The sequence below is a fragment of the Oncorhynchus clarkii genome, unplaced genomic scaffold (assembly GCF_045791955.1).
Source record: "Oncorhynchus clarkii lewisi isolate Uvic-CL-2024 unplaced genomic scaffold, UVic_Ocla_1.0 unplaced_contig_3036_pilon_pilon, whole genome shotgun sequence".
Lineage (NCBI taxonomy): Eukaryota > Metazoa > Chordata > Actinopteri > Salmoniformes > Salmonidae > Oncorhynchus > Oncorhynchus clarkii.
Window position 1 is genome coordinate 15,001 of NW_027258470.1, and position 16,844 is coordinate 31,844.

Sequence of the window (16,844 nt, forward strand, 5' to 3'; positions counted from 1 at the left end):
AGAGAGAGGTTCAAGTTGAAGAGGAGAGAAATGCTGATATGGCTCCTCCAGGTCAGTTAGGTTGGATGTGGGGTATGGAGAGATGTCAATGACAAAATAATACAGTTGTGACCTAAACATTCCCCAAAGTGATTCCATTCATTGAATCTAGTTAGGTGGAGTTCTGCCTTCTGCCTCTCTCTCTCTCTCCCTGCAGCCTAGAACTGGAAAGCGACATAAAAGGCTTGACTCATGACGTGTCTGTTCACTGCTAGCTCTGCAAAGCAGCGGAAATAGGTAACTCGTGGGGGAATCCCTTTACGTAAGAACTGCAAAGCTGGTCATACCAAGCATCATTTAGCTCTTTTGATTTAGGTATAAAAATATATATATAAAATAATAATTATTTGATGAAACATTGAATTTGGCCCTTACTGCTTTTAGCCCATAGAAATACAATGCATAAAATAACAGATTCATACGGAAAAACAGATAACAATCCTTTTATAATTGTACATGTTTGGACCCATGTTTTTGTCACTAGACTATTTCTGTACGTACTTCCATTCATTTACTGTAACTGGTACCGGGCTACCTTCAGACGAGTCTGGTTGGCGTCCTAGAACAAAACACTACGGGACACTACATCCTAGAACAAAACAGTTAACACCAGTAAAGTTGTCTGTTTCGTTTAGGGACCGGGGAGGAAGCACCATAACTCCAAAACAGTGGAAAGACTGGTCCTATGCAAGATGTCATCCGTTTTACCAGTTTTAAGGAAATGACCAACTGAGAAAACGACGAAAGACGTCAGTTGGTGTTTGGTGATGAGATCCTGAGGCCCGTTGTCGTGCCATTCATCCACTGCCATCACCTCATGTTTAAGCATGATAATACAAGGCCCCATGTCGCAACGATCTGTACACAATTCCTGGAAGCTGAAAATGTCCCAGTTCTTCCATGGCCTGCATACTCATTGAGCATGTTTGGGATGCTCTGGATCGACGTGTACGACAGCGTGTAATGGTTGGAATGGAATAAATGGAACATTATCCAACATATGGAAACCACAGGTTAGACTTCGTTCCCTTTATTCCATTCCAGGAGGTCTCCTCCAGGGTGATATTGCACCTAGCAACAGATCTAGGATCAGCTTCCCCAATCCCAACTGTGACCATTAGTGTGGAAAATGCCATACTGGCCCAAGATCAGCTTCTTGGGCTAACAATCTACTCCAGTACGCCACAGCAGGTCTCTGTCGTGCTACGCTTCCAGACAATACTGTCACGGAGAGGTTTTGGGAGTTTGTGGACCTAAAGGATAAAACGGCCGCCGGTCTCACCCAAGGCAGTCAAGGACTCGCTGGAGCCACTGAATCTGGAGCGCAAGCTGATTGGTCAGACGTACGACGGGGCTGAACGTACGCGACCTGGACACTCACCTGAAACGCACCTATCCCAGCGCTAACTCTGTGCCCTGCTACGCTCACCCGCTACGCGTCACACTCCAGCAGATCTGCTCGGCGACAGCGAACCAACTCAAAAGTGTTTTTTTTTTTTTGCGGATTTGTCTTTGTTTTGAAACTTTCTTCAAAGATCAGCCAGAGAGAGCTACAGCTGCAGGGTGGAACTGTGAGCGAGAAACGGTCAGTGTGGTTTGGGAGAATCGCATTGCTCTTCAGAAGTGTGTGGAGGATATTAGGACACAGCCGATGTGGGACCAGGACTCTATCAGAGAGGCTTACGGCCTGTCAGCCAAACTCAGGGACCCCACGTTCCTACAACTACGGGAATTGTTCTATTTGGTCATGCAAGAGGTGGATGTTCTCACTGTCAACATACACAAAAGGGACGTTGTCGTGGCGGACATCGAACAGGCAGTTGATAGTTTCGAGAAGTACGTTCAAGCCCAACAGGGGAGAGCTGAGGCCACAGCACACGTAGGCCCCGCGTCGGACAACGACAAGAGAGAGAGACACAGAGAACTGCAGCGGTCATGAGGAAGGCATGTGACGAAGCTGAAGGATGAATTGACCTCTCTGTACCAACACACGGCGCTCCCAGTAATGACAGGGTACAACAGCTCTGTCATTACTGAAAACAATCAGCGAGCTCGACCTCCAGGATGTTTTGTCAGAGACGGTCTCTCTTCTCAAAATCATCATCACCACTCCCATGCAGACCGCCGAGTCTGACAGAAGGTTCCCCACTCTGAAAAGAATCCAGGCGTTGCCGTGTTCTCCGAACACCTCGGGTTCCGCGGTCGCTTGGCAACAGAACAACGGCAGGCTAAATGCACTGTCCATGCTCTCTGTTGAGAAGCACTTCATTCAAGCACTCAGGTCAGACTTTCACGACAAGGTCGTTGATAAGTTTGTCCAAAATAAAACCTGCCCTGGAGCCTTCCTGTTTAAATGAGCAGGGCTTGGGCTGTGTCTTTATATAGTATATACTGGGGCTGTGTCTTTATATAGTATATACTGGGGCTGTGTCTTTATATAGTATATACTGGGGCTGTGTCTTTATATAGTATATACTGGGGCTGTGTCTTTATATAGTATATACTGGGGCTGTGTCTTTATATAGTATATACTGGGGCTGTGTCTTTATATAGTATATACTGGGGCTGAGTCTATATATAGTATATACTGGGGCTGAGTTTATATGCAGTATATACTGGGGGCTGAGTCTATATGCAGTATATACTGGAGGCTGAGTCTATATGCAGTATATACTGGGGGCTGAGTCTATATGCAGTATATACTGGGGGCTTAGTCTATATATAGTATATACTGGGGCTGAGTCTATATATAGTATATACTGGGGGCTGAGTCTATATGCAGTATATACTGGGGGCTGAGTCTATATGCAGTATATACTGGGGGCTGAGTCTATATATAGTATATACTGGGGCTGTGTCTTTATATTGTATATACTGGGGGCTGAGTCTATATATAGTATATACTGGGGGCTGAGTCTATATATAGAATATACTGGGGGCTTAGTCTATATATAGTATATACTGGGGGCTGAGTCTATATATAGAATATACTGGGGGCTTAGTCTATATATAGTATATACTGGGGGCTGAGTCTATATATATAGTATATACTGGGGGCTGAGTCTGTATATAGTATATACTGGGGGCTGAGTCTATATATAGTATATACTGGGGGCTGAGTCTATATATAGTATATACTGGGGGCTGAGTGTCCCAAATGGTGCACTATTCCCTCTGTAGTGCACTACATTTGACCATGGGCCCTATTCTGTAGTGCACTACATTTGACCATGGGCCCACAAAATAAGTCCATAGACTCCAGTGGTAAATATTTTTTTATACATAATTCAAATCAGTAGAAGGTCTTTATATGTTGGCTAGGCCTTCTATAAGTCAATCATTTAACTGATTAGCGTAAAATATATAGGCTATAGACTATGCAGAGCCGCGGTCGGGTCCATTCGGATCTATCAGCTGTGGTTACGTAGACCCCGAGATCCGATGACAATCAAACAGGACCCGAGGGACAGGTTAGAATTTCAGACCAGAATGGGCGCGGGTCTCGGGTATATGAAGACCTCTAATTGACATCCAAAGTAAACAATATGAGTGTGTTGTTATGTCATGAGTTGGGTGCTGTGGGTAACCGGAAGTGGTCTTGTGATAATTGTTGGGTTTCTGCTGGTCAGAGTGAGAAGGCGTTAAGTGAGTGGGGGCAAGAAATGTGAATTGTTTTGAGCTCAAGAAAAGGGCGCCATTGAAAGGAGTGATTACTGGGGTAGCAGTAAAAGTGGACCAATTGAAGGGAAGATTCCCGGTGTTTGTGATGCTTTTCATTTGGCGACGTAGACAGGGTGGTGTGAGTGGTGAAACAGAAGTCATTGTCTATTCTTTTGAGTTTGGATATTGATTCTTTGCCCGACAAAGTGATGTTAGGATATACAAGTTATCCTGTACAAGCTTTTGTGCCGAATACATTATGTTGTTACAGGTGTCAAGCTTATGGGCATGTGGCAGCAGTGTGTAGGAGGGAGGTTCCTAGGTGTGAGAAGTGTGCAGACGGGCATGAGACAAAGGAATTTGTAGAATTGGGGAAAGTAGTGGTATGTGTTAATTGTAGGTGTGTCTGGGGATCAGAAATGTCCCGTGCGAGAGAGGCAGGTTGAGGTTTCCAGGGTTAGATTAGTGCAGCAGTTGTATGCTGAGGCAATGAAGAAAATAGAGGAAGATGTGTCAATGGGGAATCCTGAGAAGAGTGGTGCAAGTAGTAGATCTGTACTAGAACAGAGGGAGGGATCCTGAGAGGAGTGGTGTAAGTAGTAGATCTGTACCAGTACAGAGGGAGGGATCCTGAGAGGAGTGGTGCAAGTAGTAGATCTGTACCAGTACAGAGGGAGGGATCCTGAGAGGACTGGTGTTAGTAGTAGATCTGTACCAGTACAGAGGGATAGGCAGAGGAGTGTTATGTTTCAGTAAGATTGGATTTTTAGTATTTTTGGCAATGGTTATTAACTGTACTGCAGGGATGGAACGTAAAGTCGCAGAACATTTAAGTTGTGGCAGCTGCAGAGAGGTATGTGGGTGTGTGAGACTTGACATCAGAAGAGTTATAGGGTGTGTTAAGTGGTGTCCCATCAGATGTAAATAGTGGAGTTGAGTGGTGTTATTTAAAAAAATATATATATATATATATATATATATATATATCAATTGTGAGTGTTATATGGTAGGGTATTTGTTCATGTATTTTTTTCAAACAAACTATAAGGGAGTTCTACTCCAGTCTAGATGGTGGCGGTAATGCAACATGTATTGGATGCCAAACGCCGTTAAACCACACCGAAGAAGAAGACGCATTTCCGCCAGAAGCACGACTCTACGCTGATACGACGCTCACGAACATTTTCTGCCGCATCTCATCAACCAGACCAAACGCACTCGGGAAGTGGATGAATGTTTCCGCTTGCTCTACGAGACCTCGCCATTTCATCAAGTTCTTCTCGGCTAAATAATTAGCTACAGGAAATCAGTTCAAGGTAACCTATTGCTAATTTCAAAAACATGTTAAACGTGAGCTTGTAGCACGGTCTGTAAACTAACGCATCACACGATTAAACGGCAGTGGTTGCCGCGGCCTGGCTTTGTTGTTCCCCCAGCTAGCTACATTTAGCGATAAGCCACTCGTTAGCTAGCTAGTAACATCTCCCGTCCAACCCGTTTGTGTCGATAGCTAGCTAACAAACTAACATCATTTCGGGGTAACGGTTGAAGTGACTTTTACTTAATAGTTAGGCATCTGTCGTCTCATTGTGAGTAAACTGACTGTGGCGAGGAATTAGCTAATTAGCTAACTAGCTAACCAGCCAACCGCCAGCTCATATAGCCACATATAGCTAAACAAAATGTCTTAACTACAGCAACGTTAATCTGAACCACTAGGTAGCTAAATTGGCTGGGTTAACCGTTGCTAAACTCTTGCTATCTGTTATGAAAACAGCTAATCCCTGAACCGTTTATCACAACTTCTTAATTTGCATGATAACGTTATGTCGACAACTTGTAGTAATTGTATTGTTTCTATCAAAATAATGGCGCTGTGAAGCAGGCACACAAGCGTTTCGCTACACTCAAAATAACATCTGATAAATATGTGTATGTGACCAATACAATTTGATTTGAAGAATAACTAAATTTCTTCCGGGTCACGGTTTTTGTTTGGAATCCTTCAGAATAAGAGAGTCGTCATGTATACTTATGCAATAAGGCCAGAGGAGGTGTGGTATATGGCAAATATACCACCGCTAAGGGCTGTTCTTATGCGCCACGTGGCGTGCCTGGATATAGTGGTGGGGAGTCGAATCTATTCCTTAAGCTTCGATTCCACTAAACTCCTTAAGGAATCTATTTGCTGTAGTCTACTTTGAAAACAAACTCACAGCAAAGAAATAGCGAGGGGGAGAGAAAGAGATGGGAGGGGGCACAGCCAGAACCATGCATTGGTAATCAAAAGATGTAGGCTATCGCAATACTGCATTTGCACAAGTTCACTAAAGTAGGGGCTATCGACACACTCTAAACACACTAGTGTTTTTCATAGTGAAGAGAAAGAAGAGCCAGCGAGTTAGACAGCGGATCGGGACAGACACAACCGTGCACATAGGCTATATCTTGGTTATCTGTCTCGTCTAGCAATGCATCATAAATTCACCAAAAGTATATATTAGGCTGTCAATGACTGGTTAACCATTCTTCATGGTGCCAGTGTATTGAAGTTGAACATAGCCAAATGCATCAGTTTAATTAGCCCTAAATATGCATTAAAGCGTGTTTTGGGAGTCGAGCAAGAGTCGACTCCAACCGCAGGGAGTCGGCTCCAACCGCAGGGAGTCGGCTCCAACCGCAGGGAGTCGGCTCCAACCGCAGGGAGTCCATGGCCATGGGCTCCGGAGTGGCGCAGTGATCCAAGGCACTGCATCTCAGTGCTAGACGCGCAACTACAGACACCCTGGTTCGAATCCAGCTGTATCACAATCGTCCGTGATTGGGAGTCCCATAGGGCGTCGCACAATTGGCCCAGCGTCATCTGGGTTTGGCCGTCATTGTTAATAAGAACTGACTTGCCTGGTTGAATAAAGGTATAAAAAAAAAATTATGCTATTATAAACTGGTTACCAAAGTAATTAGACCAGTAAAAATGTTGGTCTTATCATACCCGCGGTGTACTTAAGGGATAATCAACAAGGGTTATGTCTATGGAAAATAATGAGTGACGTGGAAGGTGTTTTCGGGAACTGATAAAACTGACCTATTTTCCAGAGAACCCATAGAGCCCTGCGTTGATTATCCCTTTCATACCATGGCTATAATTTAACACCATTTGCCGGTAGAAATGTGTTCAACATCCACTGAAGTAGCTAGCGAGTTTTTCTGGATAGCTACAGTAGTTGCTGTGGTAACGAAACAGACTTGCTTGTTTAGCTAACCAAACCACCAGTCCTAGCTTGCTGTTATGAAAATCGAATTCAACACTACCAATACTGTTTTCAATTACACTTTTGCAGCTCAAACAAAACTTGTAAAAGTTAACTATAGCAATTTTATTATAAGAGGTCATATTAAAGAGACACTAATCATCTTAAATCCACTTGTTTCATATTGGACATAAATATTGCACCGTACATAATCGATTGTGTGTCCATAAAACCAGGGTCCGGCCTACAAACTAAAGTCCATAGCATACAAAACGGAAGGGTTTGACCCAAAGTTTAATTTGAGTTTTTTTCACTGGGGTATTAGTCGTGCAATTTTACATCTAACTACGATGTTTGGAGCAGTATTTCATTTGCATTAAAACGAGTCTGTCGTTGAATGACAACAAACCTTCTCCACAGTTGACCAATCACAGACAGGGGCGTAGACTTTGGATACTAGACTTCAGCTTGCCTCAAGAAAATTGTGTGCGCTCGAACAGTCAAAAGAAGAAAAAAAAATCATACGAACACCAAAAACGAACAAAAATGTCATCAAAATATAAGGGCAAATAGTTTCTACTGGGAAGCATATGGCAAGCTTAAGGGATGGTTGATTGATCAAGAGCATTGTCTCTCCGTTGACCCAGTCAGTCAGTTAACAGAACCAAGACGTTCTAAGGAAGGTCCAATCATTTTTCTTGTTAGACCCAACTTTTCTGAATATCAATGACGATCTGCGCGATGCGGAAGCTGTTGGCAAGTTAGGGACTTTGTTGCTGCATTTAGAGTTTGTTGACCCCTCGTTATTTTTCTTGATTTTAGTCTAGCGACAAATTTAGCTACTTTTTTTAGGCTGCCATTGGGAAGTTTTCTATGGTTTTGATTAGGGTTGCACCGATATTACATTTTTTTGGACAATATCCGATATTTTCCTTGCCTTAAAAAAAAAATATATACCGATTTGATTTTTTTAAATTGCGGCCTTTGAACTATATGAGTTGTTAAATAGTTGAAACGCACACAGTACGTTATTTTTGGGGCATTTACGTGTGTCCCCATTACCAGTAAAACATAATCAAAACCCATTTATTTCACTTACTTGCTGTGCTGTTTCGTTGTTCATTTGTTCAGTCGTTTAATTCTCAACCGGGATTTCATCATACATGTCAAGCAGTAAAGTTTCAGCTCTGTCTGTCCGTGGCCTCTCTTCCTCGGTGCGTCACTGTCACTGTGTCTGTTTCCATCTTTTCCAGCTGTGTCTAACATTTCACGTAAACCCTGTTTCTTGTCTGCATCGAAGTAGCGGGTCTTGTACCTAGCATCGAGCATGGTGGCGACACAGTAAAGAGGCTCAGAGAGAATGCCACCGAATCGCTTGTTCACAGCCTCTACTAGAGTACTTTTCCAAGTTAACCCCACAGTCTGTTGGCATTTTTTTTGAGCAGGCATGAGAACCAGCACATTTTTTGAGCATGCAATGCGGCTTTCCTCAGTATAAAATCCTTGTAGACCCACTTTGCTGTCAGACTCAGAACGCTCATCGCTGGTCTAAATGTCAGTCGTGAAGCAAATGGCAGTGATGCCCATTAGCAAGTAGCTCATAGACGTGTGTTTCATCAATACTCCGGTAGGGCAACATCTGAAAAATAGCGCCTATTTGGTAGTGTGTACCGGTGCTTGACCAGTTGGGGAAAGCCAACATCATCCACGCCCTGGTCCTATAAGAGATCTTGGTCACTTCCCACAAGCTGGGTTGTAACAAAAACGCACTCATTCTTATGTTTAAAACATTTAGTGTGTGTGTGGCAGGCATACAATGATGGCAAAAAGCATTTGAGTGTGCGCTGACCCTGGTGCTAGAGGGGGTACGCAGCTGGAGGTTGAATGTTTGAAGGTGTACGGGACTATAAAAAGTTTGGGAACCACTGTCTTCGACTGATGGGACTGTACCATCCACACCATTTGTCCACTCAGACGGGTGTGAATCAGAGTCTTGTACACCATGATACAGTGCATTCAGAAAGTATTCAGACCCCCTGAATTTTTCCACATTTTGTTATGTTACAGCCTCATTCTAAAATGGATTAAATACTCCCCCCCCCCCCCCCCCCCCAATTTATTAAAAATAAAACATACCTTATTTACTTAAGTATTCAGACCTTTTCCTATGAGACTCGATATTGAGCCCGAGTGCATCATGATTCCATTGATCACGTTTGAGATGTTTCTACAACTTGATTGTTGTCCACCTGTGGTAAATTCAATTGATTGAACATGATTTGGAAAAGCACACACCTGTCTATATACGGTCCCACAGTGGACAGTGCATGTCATAGCAAAAACCTAGCCATGAGGTGGAAGGAATTGTCCGTAGAGCTCCTAGACAGGATTGTGTCGAGGCACAGATCTGGGGAAGGGTACCAAAAACATTTCTGCAGCATTGAAGGTTCCCGAGAACACAGTGGCCTCCATCATCCTTAAATGGAAGAAGATTGGAACCACCAAGACTCTTCCTAGAGCTGGCCGCCCGGCCAGGTGACCAAGAACCCGATGGGCACTCTGACAGACCTCCAGAGTTCCTCTGTGGAGATGGTTGTCCTTCTGGAAAGTTCTCCCATCTCTGCAGCACTCTACCAATCAAGCCACTCCTCAGTAAAAGGCACATGACAGCCCGCTTGGAGTTTGCCAAAAGGCACCTAAAGGACTCTGACCAAACCAGATTGTCTGGTCTGATGAAACCAAAATTAAACTATTTGGCCTGAATGCCAAGCGTCATGTCGGGAGGAAACTAGCCACCGCTCATCACCTGGCCAGTACCATCCCTACAGGGAAGCGTGGTGACAGCATCATGCTGTGGGTATTTTTTGTCAGCGGAATTATATCAAAATAGTGGTGGCAACTTCCTCTGGAGGGGTCCTTTTTTAACTTAAAACCACCTCTTCCGAGCAAACAAATCAAATCAAAACATATCTATCTATTGTGATCTAGTGTGCCTGAAGTCGGATTAAATCATTTTCCATCAGTTAACTCGCTTAGATACATGTTTGTCTTTTCCAGAGCTATACCACGATCAAAGGTTTGAAAGTCTCACACTGAACTCTTTCGGTCTCCTCTTTTTTTATTTTTTTTTTTAGATCTACCCAACATACCATGTCTGGCCCGGGTTCTGGATGGGGTGTTCCAGCCCAGAGAAGCTCACAGCTGGGTCCAGAGTTGCTGTTAGTGAAGCTGGGGGACTGCAGTCAAACAGTGGAACTCAATGTGATTGTCAAAGAGGAGGAGGAGGAGAGAGAAATCAATGAGGGGGAGGAGGAAGAGCGAGAGGATGACAGGGACTCGGTTGACCCAGGTATAAATTCAGGCTAACATCCTCTTTGGTTCAGAGAGGTAAACTACAAAGCAATGAGTTGGTCAGCTAACTTTGATAAACAACTCAAAATAGCTATTGGTTTTCTGGTTCATTAAGAAATGTAAACTTAGGTTTTTGGTTGTTGAGTTAATGTCTATCATATCTTTAAAAATTTGTATTTATTAATATTTGGGCAATTTAGCTGGCTAACTCATTGATTCTGGTTTGTAGTATAAACCCTCAGGCTTCTGTATGTGTAAGAGGGAAGGCGAGTGCCAAAACAAACATGTCTACAGACCAATGTGCAATGCATCTTAATTCAACAATTTGTGTTATCTATGTGTGATGCAACAAGCCCATTGCAAAGTATTTATTTCAATACACTGTTAATTCTAATGACTGAATCCTGCATTATTAAACTTAAATACTTTGTTTCTCTCTGTCTGTTTCTTATCCTATATCTGTTCATATTCTTACAGGAGAGAGCCCCAACCCAGACTCAGTCAACAAGCCCAGTTCCACAGCATCAATACTACCACCTGGTTGTGGGAGTTACCCCTGTCCTCAATGTGGAAAGTGTTTCAGTTCCTCAACTCATCTAAAGAATCATCAAAGAGTACACACTGGAGAGAAACCTTTCGACTGCTCAACATGTGGGAAGAGTTTCAGTGAGAAAGTAAACCTTAAGAGACATGAGAGAGTACATAGTGGAGAGAAGCCTTACCACGGCACCACGTGTTGGAAGAGCTTAAATCACTCAGGAAGCCTTAAGGAACACCAGCGACTACATACATGGGAGAAACCTTACCACTGCTCTCTTTGTGGGAAGTGTTTCAATCGAGCAGGAGACCTGAAAACTCATAAGAAATCACACAGTGGAAAGAAGCCTACCTGTACTTTCAATGTGATTGTCAAAGAGGAGGAGGAGGAGGAGGATGAGGATGAGGAGAAGGAAATCGATAAGGAAAAGAGGGAAGAGCAGGAACCTAGTGGTGTAGTTGACCCAGATACATCAAGACTATCTGGTCGTGGTCGTTACCCCTGTCCTCAATGTGGGAAGAGTTTCAGTTCCTCAGGTAATCTAAAGAATCATCAGAGTGTACACATTCGAGAGAAACCATTCCACAGTGCCACATGTGGGAAGAGTTTCAGTGTAAAAGTCAACCTCATGAGGCATGAGATGGTACATAGTGGAGAGAAGCCGTACCACTGCACCAAATGTGGGAAGAGCTTCGTCAATCATTCTGGAAGCCTTACACATAAAATAGTACATACAGGGGAGAAGCCTTACCACTGCTCTCTGTGTGGGGAGGGATTCACTCAGCTAAGAAGTCTTAAAAGTCATGAGAGAATATCCATTGGAGGGAAGCCTGCCTGTGCTTTTAATGAAATTGTCCAAGAGGAGGAGGGAGAAAAGAAAGAAGTTGAGGATAAGGAGGACAATAGCGGTGTAGTAGACAGTGCATGTCGGAGCAAAAAACAAGGCACGAGGTCGAAGGAATTGTCCGTAGAGCTCCGAGACAGGATTGTGTCGAGGCACAGATCTGGGGAAGGGTACCGAAAGATTTCTGCAGCATTGAAGGTCCCCAAGAACACAGTGGCCTCCATCATTATTAAATGGAAGAAGTTTGGAACCACCAAGACTCTTCCTAGAACTGGCCGCCCGACCAAACTGAGCAATTTGGGGAGAAGGGCCTTGGTCAGGGAGGTGACCAAGAACCCGATGGTCACTCTGACAAAGCTCCAGAGTTCCTCTGTGGAGATGGTTGTCCTTCTGGGAGGTTCTCCCATCTCTGCAGCACTCTACCAATCAGGCCTTTATGGGAGAGTGGCCAGACGGAAGCCACTCCTCAGTAAAAGGAACATGACATCCCGCTTGGAGTTCGCCAAAAGGCACCTAAAGGACTCTCAAACCATGAGAAACAAGATTCTCTGGTCTGGTGAAAACAAGATTGAACTCTTTGGCCTGAATGCCAAGTGTCACATCACCATCCCCATGGTGAAGCATGGTGGTGGCAGCATCATGCTGTGGGGATGTTTTTCAGCTGCCGGGACTGGGAGACTAGTCAGGATCGAGGGAGAGATCAACGGAGAAAAATACAGAGAGATCCTTGATGAAAACCTGCTCCAGAGTGCTCAGGACCTTAGACTGGGTCAAAGGTTCATCTTCCAACAGGACAACGACCCTAAGCACACAGCAAAGACAACCCAGGAGTGGCTTCGTGACAAGTCTCTGAATGTCCTTGAGTGGCCCAGCCAGAGCCCGGACTTGAACCCGATCGAAAATCTCTGGAGAGACCTGAAAATAGCTGTGCAGCGACGCTCCCCATCCAACCTGACAGAGCTTGAGAGGATCTGCAGAGAAGAATGGGAGAAATTCCCCAAATACAGGTGTGCCAAGCTTGTAGCGTCATACCCAAGAAGACTTGAGGCTGTAATCGCTGCCAAAGGTGCTTCAACAAAGTACTGAGTAAAGGGTCTGAATACCTATGTAAATGTGTTATTTTAAATAAATTTGCTAAAATTTCTAAAAACCTGTTTTTGCTTTGTCATTATGGGATATAAAAGTGATGATAAACAATTTTTTTTATAAATTTTTAGAATAAGACTAATGTAACAAAATGTGTAAAAAGTGAAGGGGTCTGAATCCTTTCCGAATGGGTTGTATATGAACGCAGCTTCATTAAGGAAGTTAGATGCAGTTCATCATAGCGCAATGCTCTTTATTACAGGAGACAGTTTTAGAACTCACCACTGCATTCTCTACCAGTAAGTTGGTTGGCCCGCTGTGATGTCATCACTGCATTCTCTACCAGCAAGTTGGTTGGCCCTCTGTGATGTCATCACTGCATTCTCTACCAGATGTTTGGTTGACCCTCTGTCACGTAGGTAAATAAATTGCTATGTTTTAATTTATAAAGCCCTTTTACAAAAAGTCTCACCGTACTTAACCTGTTTACCACATCCGGTCTCAGGGATGGTTAACTCTGGAAACTCCTTTGGTCTCTACTGAGTTCGGTACATCAGCCTTTAGTCTTCTTGCACCTTATTTGTGGAACAATCTTCAAAATTTTGTTAAATTTGATGTTTTGTTGCTGCTAAGGGGTCATTCAGAAAGCTGATTGAGGACCTTATAACTGATGAATGTTTATTTCTGCTTGCATTTTGTATTTATACTGGGGGGAGAAATATTAACGCAACATGCAACTATTTCTAAGATTTTACTGAGTTACCGTTCATATAAGGAAATCGGTAAAAAAAAAAATTGAAATAAATTCATTAGGCCCTAATCTACCCGAACAATGTAATAGTCTGGTGGCCATTTGATGAATTGTTCGGTCTTATGGCTTGGGGTTAGAAGCTGTTCAGGAGTCTTTTGGTCCTCGACTTGGCGCTATGGTACTGCTTGCCGTGCGGTAGCAGAGAAAACAGTCTATGACCTGGGTGATGAAGTCTGACAATTTTATGGGCTTTCCTCTGACATGCCTAGTATATAGGTCCTGGATTGCAGGAAGCTTGGCCCCAGTGATGTACTGGGCCGTGCACACTACCCTCTGTAGCGCCGAGCAGTTGTCATACCAGGCGGCGATGGAGAGCATCCTGACTGACTGCATGGTGCAGCTGTAGAACTTTTTGAGGATCAGGGCACCCATGCCAAATCTTTCCAGTCTCCTGGGGGGAAAAGGTTTGGTTGTGCCCTCCTTACGACTGTCTTGGTGTGTTTGGACACTGATAGTTCGTTGGTCATGTTGACGCCAAGGAATTTGAAACTCTTGACCCGCTCCACTACAGCCCCATTGATGTTAATGGGGGCCTGTTTGGCCCGCTTTTCCTGTAGTGCACGATCAGCTCCTTTGTCTTGCTCACATTGAGGGAGAGGCTGTTGTCTTGGCACCACACTAACAGTTCTCTGACCACCTCCCTATAGGCTATCGTCGGTGATCAGGCCTATCACTGTTGTGTCATCAGCAAACTTAATGATGGTTTTGGAGTCTTGTTTGGCCACGCAGTCGCAGGTGAACAAGGGAGTACAGGAGGGAACTAATTACACACCCCATGAGGGTCCCCAATGTTGAGGATCAGCATGGCAGACGTGTTGTTGCCTGCCCTTACCACCTGGGGGCGGCCCGTCAGGAAGTCCAGGATCCAGTTACAGAGGGAGGTGTTTAGTCCCAGGGTCCTTAGCTTATTGATGAGCTTCGTGGGCACTATGGTGTTGAACGCTGAGCTGTAGACAATGAACAGCATTCTCACATAGGTGTTCCTTTTGTCCAGGTGGGAAGGGCAGTGTGGAGTGCGATTGAGATTGCGTAATCTGTGGATCTGTTGGGGCAGCATGCAAATTAGAATGGGTCTAGGGCAGTGGTTTCCAAACTTTTCATAGTCCTGTACCCCTTCAAACATTCAACCTCCAGCTGCGTGTACCCCCTCTAGCACCAGGGTCAGCCCACTCAAGTGTAGTTTTTTGCCATCATTGTATGCCTGCCACACACACTATACAATACATGTATTAAACATAATGAGTGTTTTTTTTTCACAACCCGGCTTGTGGGAAGTGACAAAGAGCTCTTATAGGACCAGGGTACCAATAATAATAAATAATTTTACTCTTTATTTAACTCTTACATATACCTTATTTGTATAACTCACCTCTGAGAGAGTCTGGTCTTTCACCTACTGAAGACAAACAGAATATTTGGTTACACGGAGAGACCTGAAAGAAGCATCTACATCAGTGGTTCCTAAATGTTTTATAGTCTCATACCCCTTCAAAACATTTGACCTCTAGCTGCGAATCCTCGTCTTAGCTCCAGGGTCAGTGCAGTCTCAAATGTTTTTCAAACTCTCAAATCATTGTAAGTCTGCCACACACACACACTATACAATACATTTATTAAACATAAGAATGAGTGTGTCGCAACCCGGCTCATGGGAAGTGACAAAGAGCTGTTATAGTACCAGGGCACACATAATAATAATCAATAAGGTTGTACTTTATTTAGCCATCTCACAGAACTTTATTTGTTCATCGAAAACTGTGAGTAACTCACCACAGATTAATGACAAGGGTGTGCTTGAAAGGATGCACATAACTCTGCAATGTTGGGTTGTATTGGAGAGAGTCAGTCTTAAAATCATTTTCCACACACAGTCTGTGCCTGTATTTAGTTCTCATGCTCGTGAGGGCCGAGAATCCACTCTCACATAGGTACGTGGTTGCAAAGGGCATCAGTGTCTTAACAGTGCAGTTTGCCTAGGCAGGAAATCTGGCAGTGCCTTCTGATTTTAAATTCAATTTTCACAGAACCGCTTGTTGCAATTTTGATGAGGCTCTTGTTCAGATATCGGTAAGTAGACTGGAGGCAGGCAATGAATGGGATAATGAATCCAGTTGTTTGCGTCATCCGTTTCGGGAAAGTACCTGCATAATTGTGCACTCAACTTACTCAGGTGCTTCCCTATATCACATTTGACATTGTCCGTAATCTTGAGTTAATTTGCACACAAACAAATCATACAATGATGGAAAGACCTGTGTGTTGTCCTTGTTAATGTAGACAGAGAAGAGCTCCAACTTCTTAATCATAGCCTTGATTTTGTCCCGCATGTTGAATATAGTTGCGGAGAGTCCTTCTAATCCCAGATTCAGATCATTCAGGTGAGAGAAACCATCTCCCAGACAGGCCAGTCTTCTGAGAAACCCATCATGCAAGAGGTCAGACAAGTGATTATGGTCAGTAAAAACGTTAAGCTCATCTCAATTCAAATAAACGAGTCAACACATTGCCCGTTGATAACCAGCGCACTTTCTGTATGTTGTAAAAGCGTTACATGGTCCCTGCTCATATCCTTAACGTAGTTCAGAAAATACGAGTTTAGGGGCCTTGCTTTAAGTTCACCATTTTCACTGTGGTGTCAAACGTCTTTCAAGCTGCGGTGGATGCTGCAGTAAACCCAAGTGGGGTCGGGAGCAACTGTTTGCACGCGCGTTACCACTCCACTATGTCTCCCTGTCATGGCTTTTGTGCCATCAGTACGGATACCAACATGAGCAGCAGCTACGTTTGGCTACGTTGGTGGAATTCCCACGAGAGAGCAGCGGTTAATGTGATTGGATGTTAATTATTTGACATTTTGTATTTGACGTTTTGTTATTTCACTGAACACTAGATGGTTTAATTTTATTTTTGGCAGTGAAACGAGGCTATTCAGGCTATGAAAAAACCCTCACCCAAATGTATAGCCCCGTTGGAAAATACAAATTAATGTGAATCACATTTTTAATACCTGATCTACGGTGTCCGGGAGGATGCTGTTGTGAGCCATGGCCAGCCTTTCAAAGCACTAAATGGCACTTCATGGCTACTGTCTGTGATGCCTCTTCTTCGTTGGTAGATTGCATTTATCGATGACAAGTCAGTATAGTAACATGAGGATAATAAAGGATAACAGATGCTGTACACTGTTGTAATAATATGACATCACACTGCTGATAGAAATAGAATGTAATGACAGCTGTTCTTGTTTTGGTTGAGAAATCTATT

General features: G+C 43.8%; 1 protein-coding gene across 1 annotated transcript; it reads left to right on the forward strand.

Moving 5' to 3' along the window:
• Positions 1-4,767: 4,767 nt before the first annotated feature.
• On the forward strand, positions 4,768-12,833 carry LOC139397086 (uncharacterized). Its single transcript, XM_071143951.1, has 3 exons — positions 4,768-5,015; positions 10,085-10,299; positions 10,779-12,833. The coding sequence occupies exons 2-3, from the start codon at positions 10,101-10,103 to the stop codon at positions 12,767-12,769; spliced, it is 2,190 nt and encodes a 729-aa protein (XP_071000052.1). The 5' UTR covers positions 4,768-5,015; positions 10,085-10,100; the 3' UTR covers positions 12,770-12,833.
• The last annotated feature ends 4,011 nt before the right edge of the window (positions 12,834-16,844 follow it).

What these genes read in the sequence shown, in the direction of transcription:
- LOC139397086 (XM_071143951.1), top strand. Translation starts at nt 10,101, where the DNA reads ATGTCTGGCCCGGGTTCTGGATGGGGTGTTCCAGCCCAGAGAAGCTCA. An exon ending in CAGGGACTCGGTTGACCCAG is followed by an intron (nt 10,300 to 10,778) that starts GTATAAATTCAG and finishes ATATTCTTACAG; the next exon opens with GAGAGAGCCCCAACCCAGAC.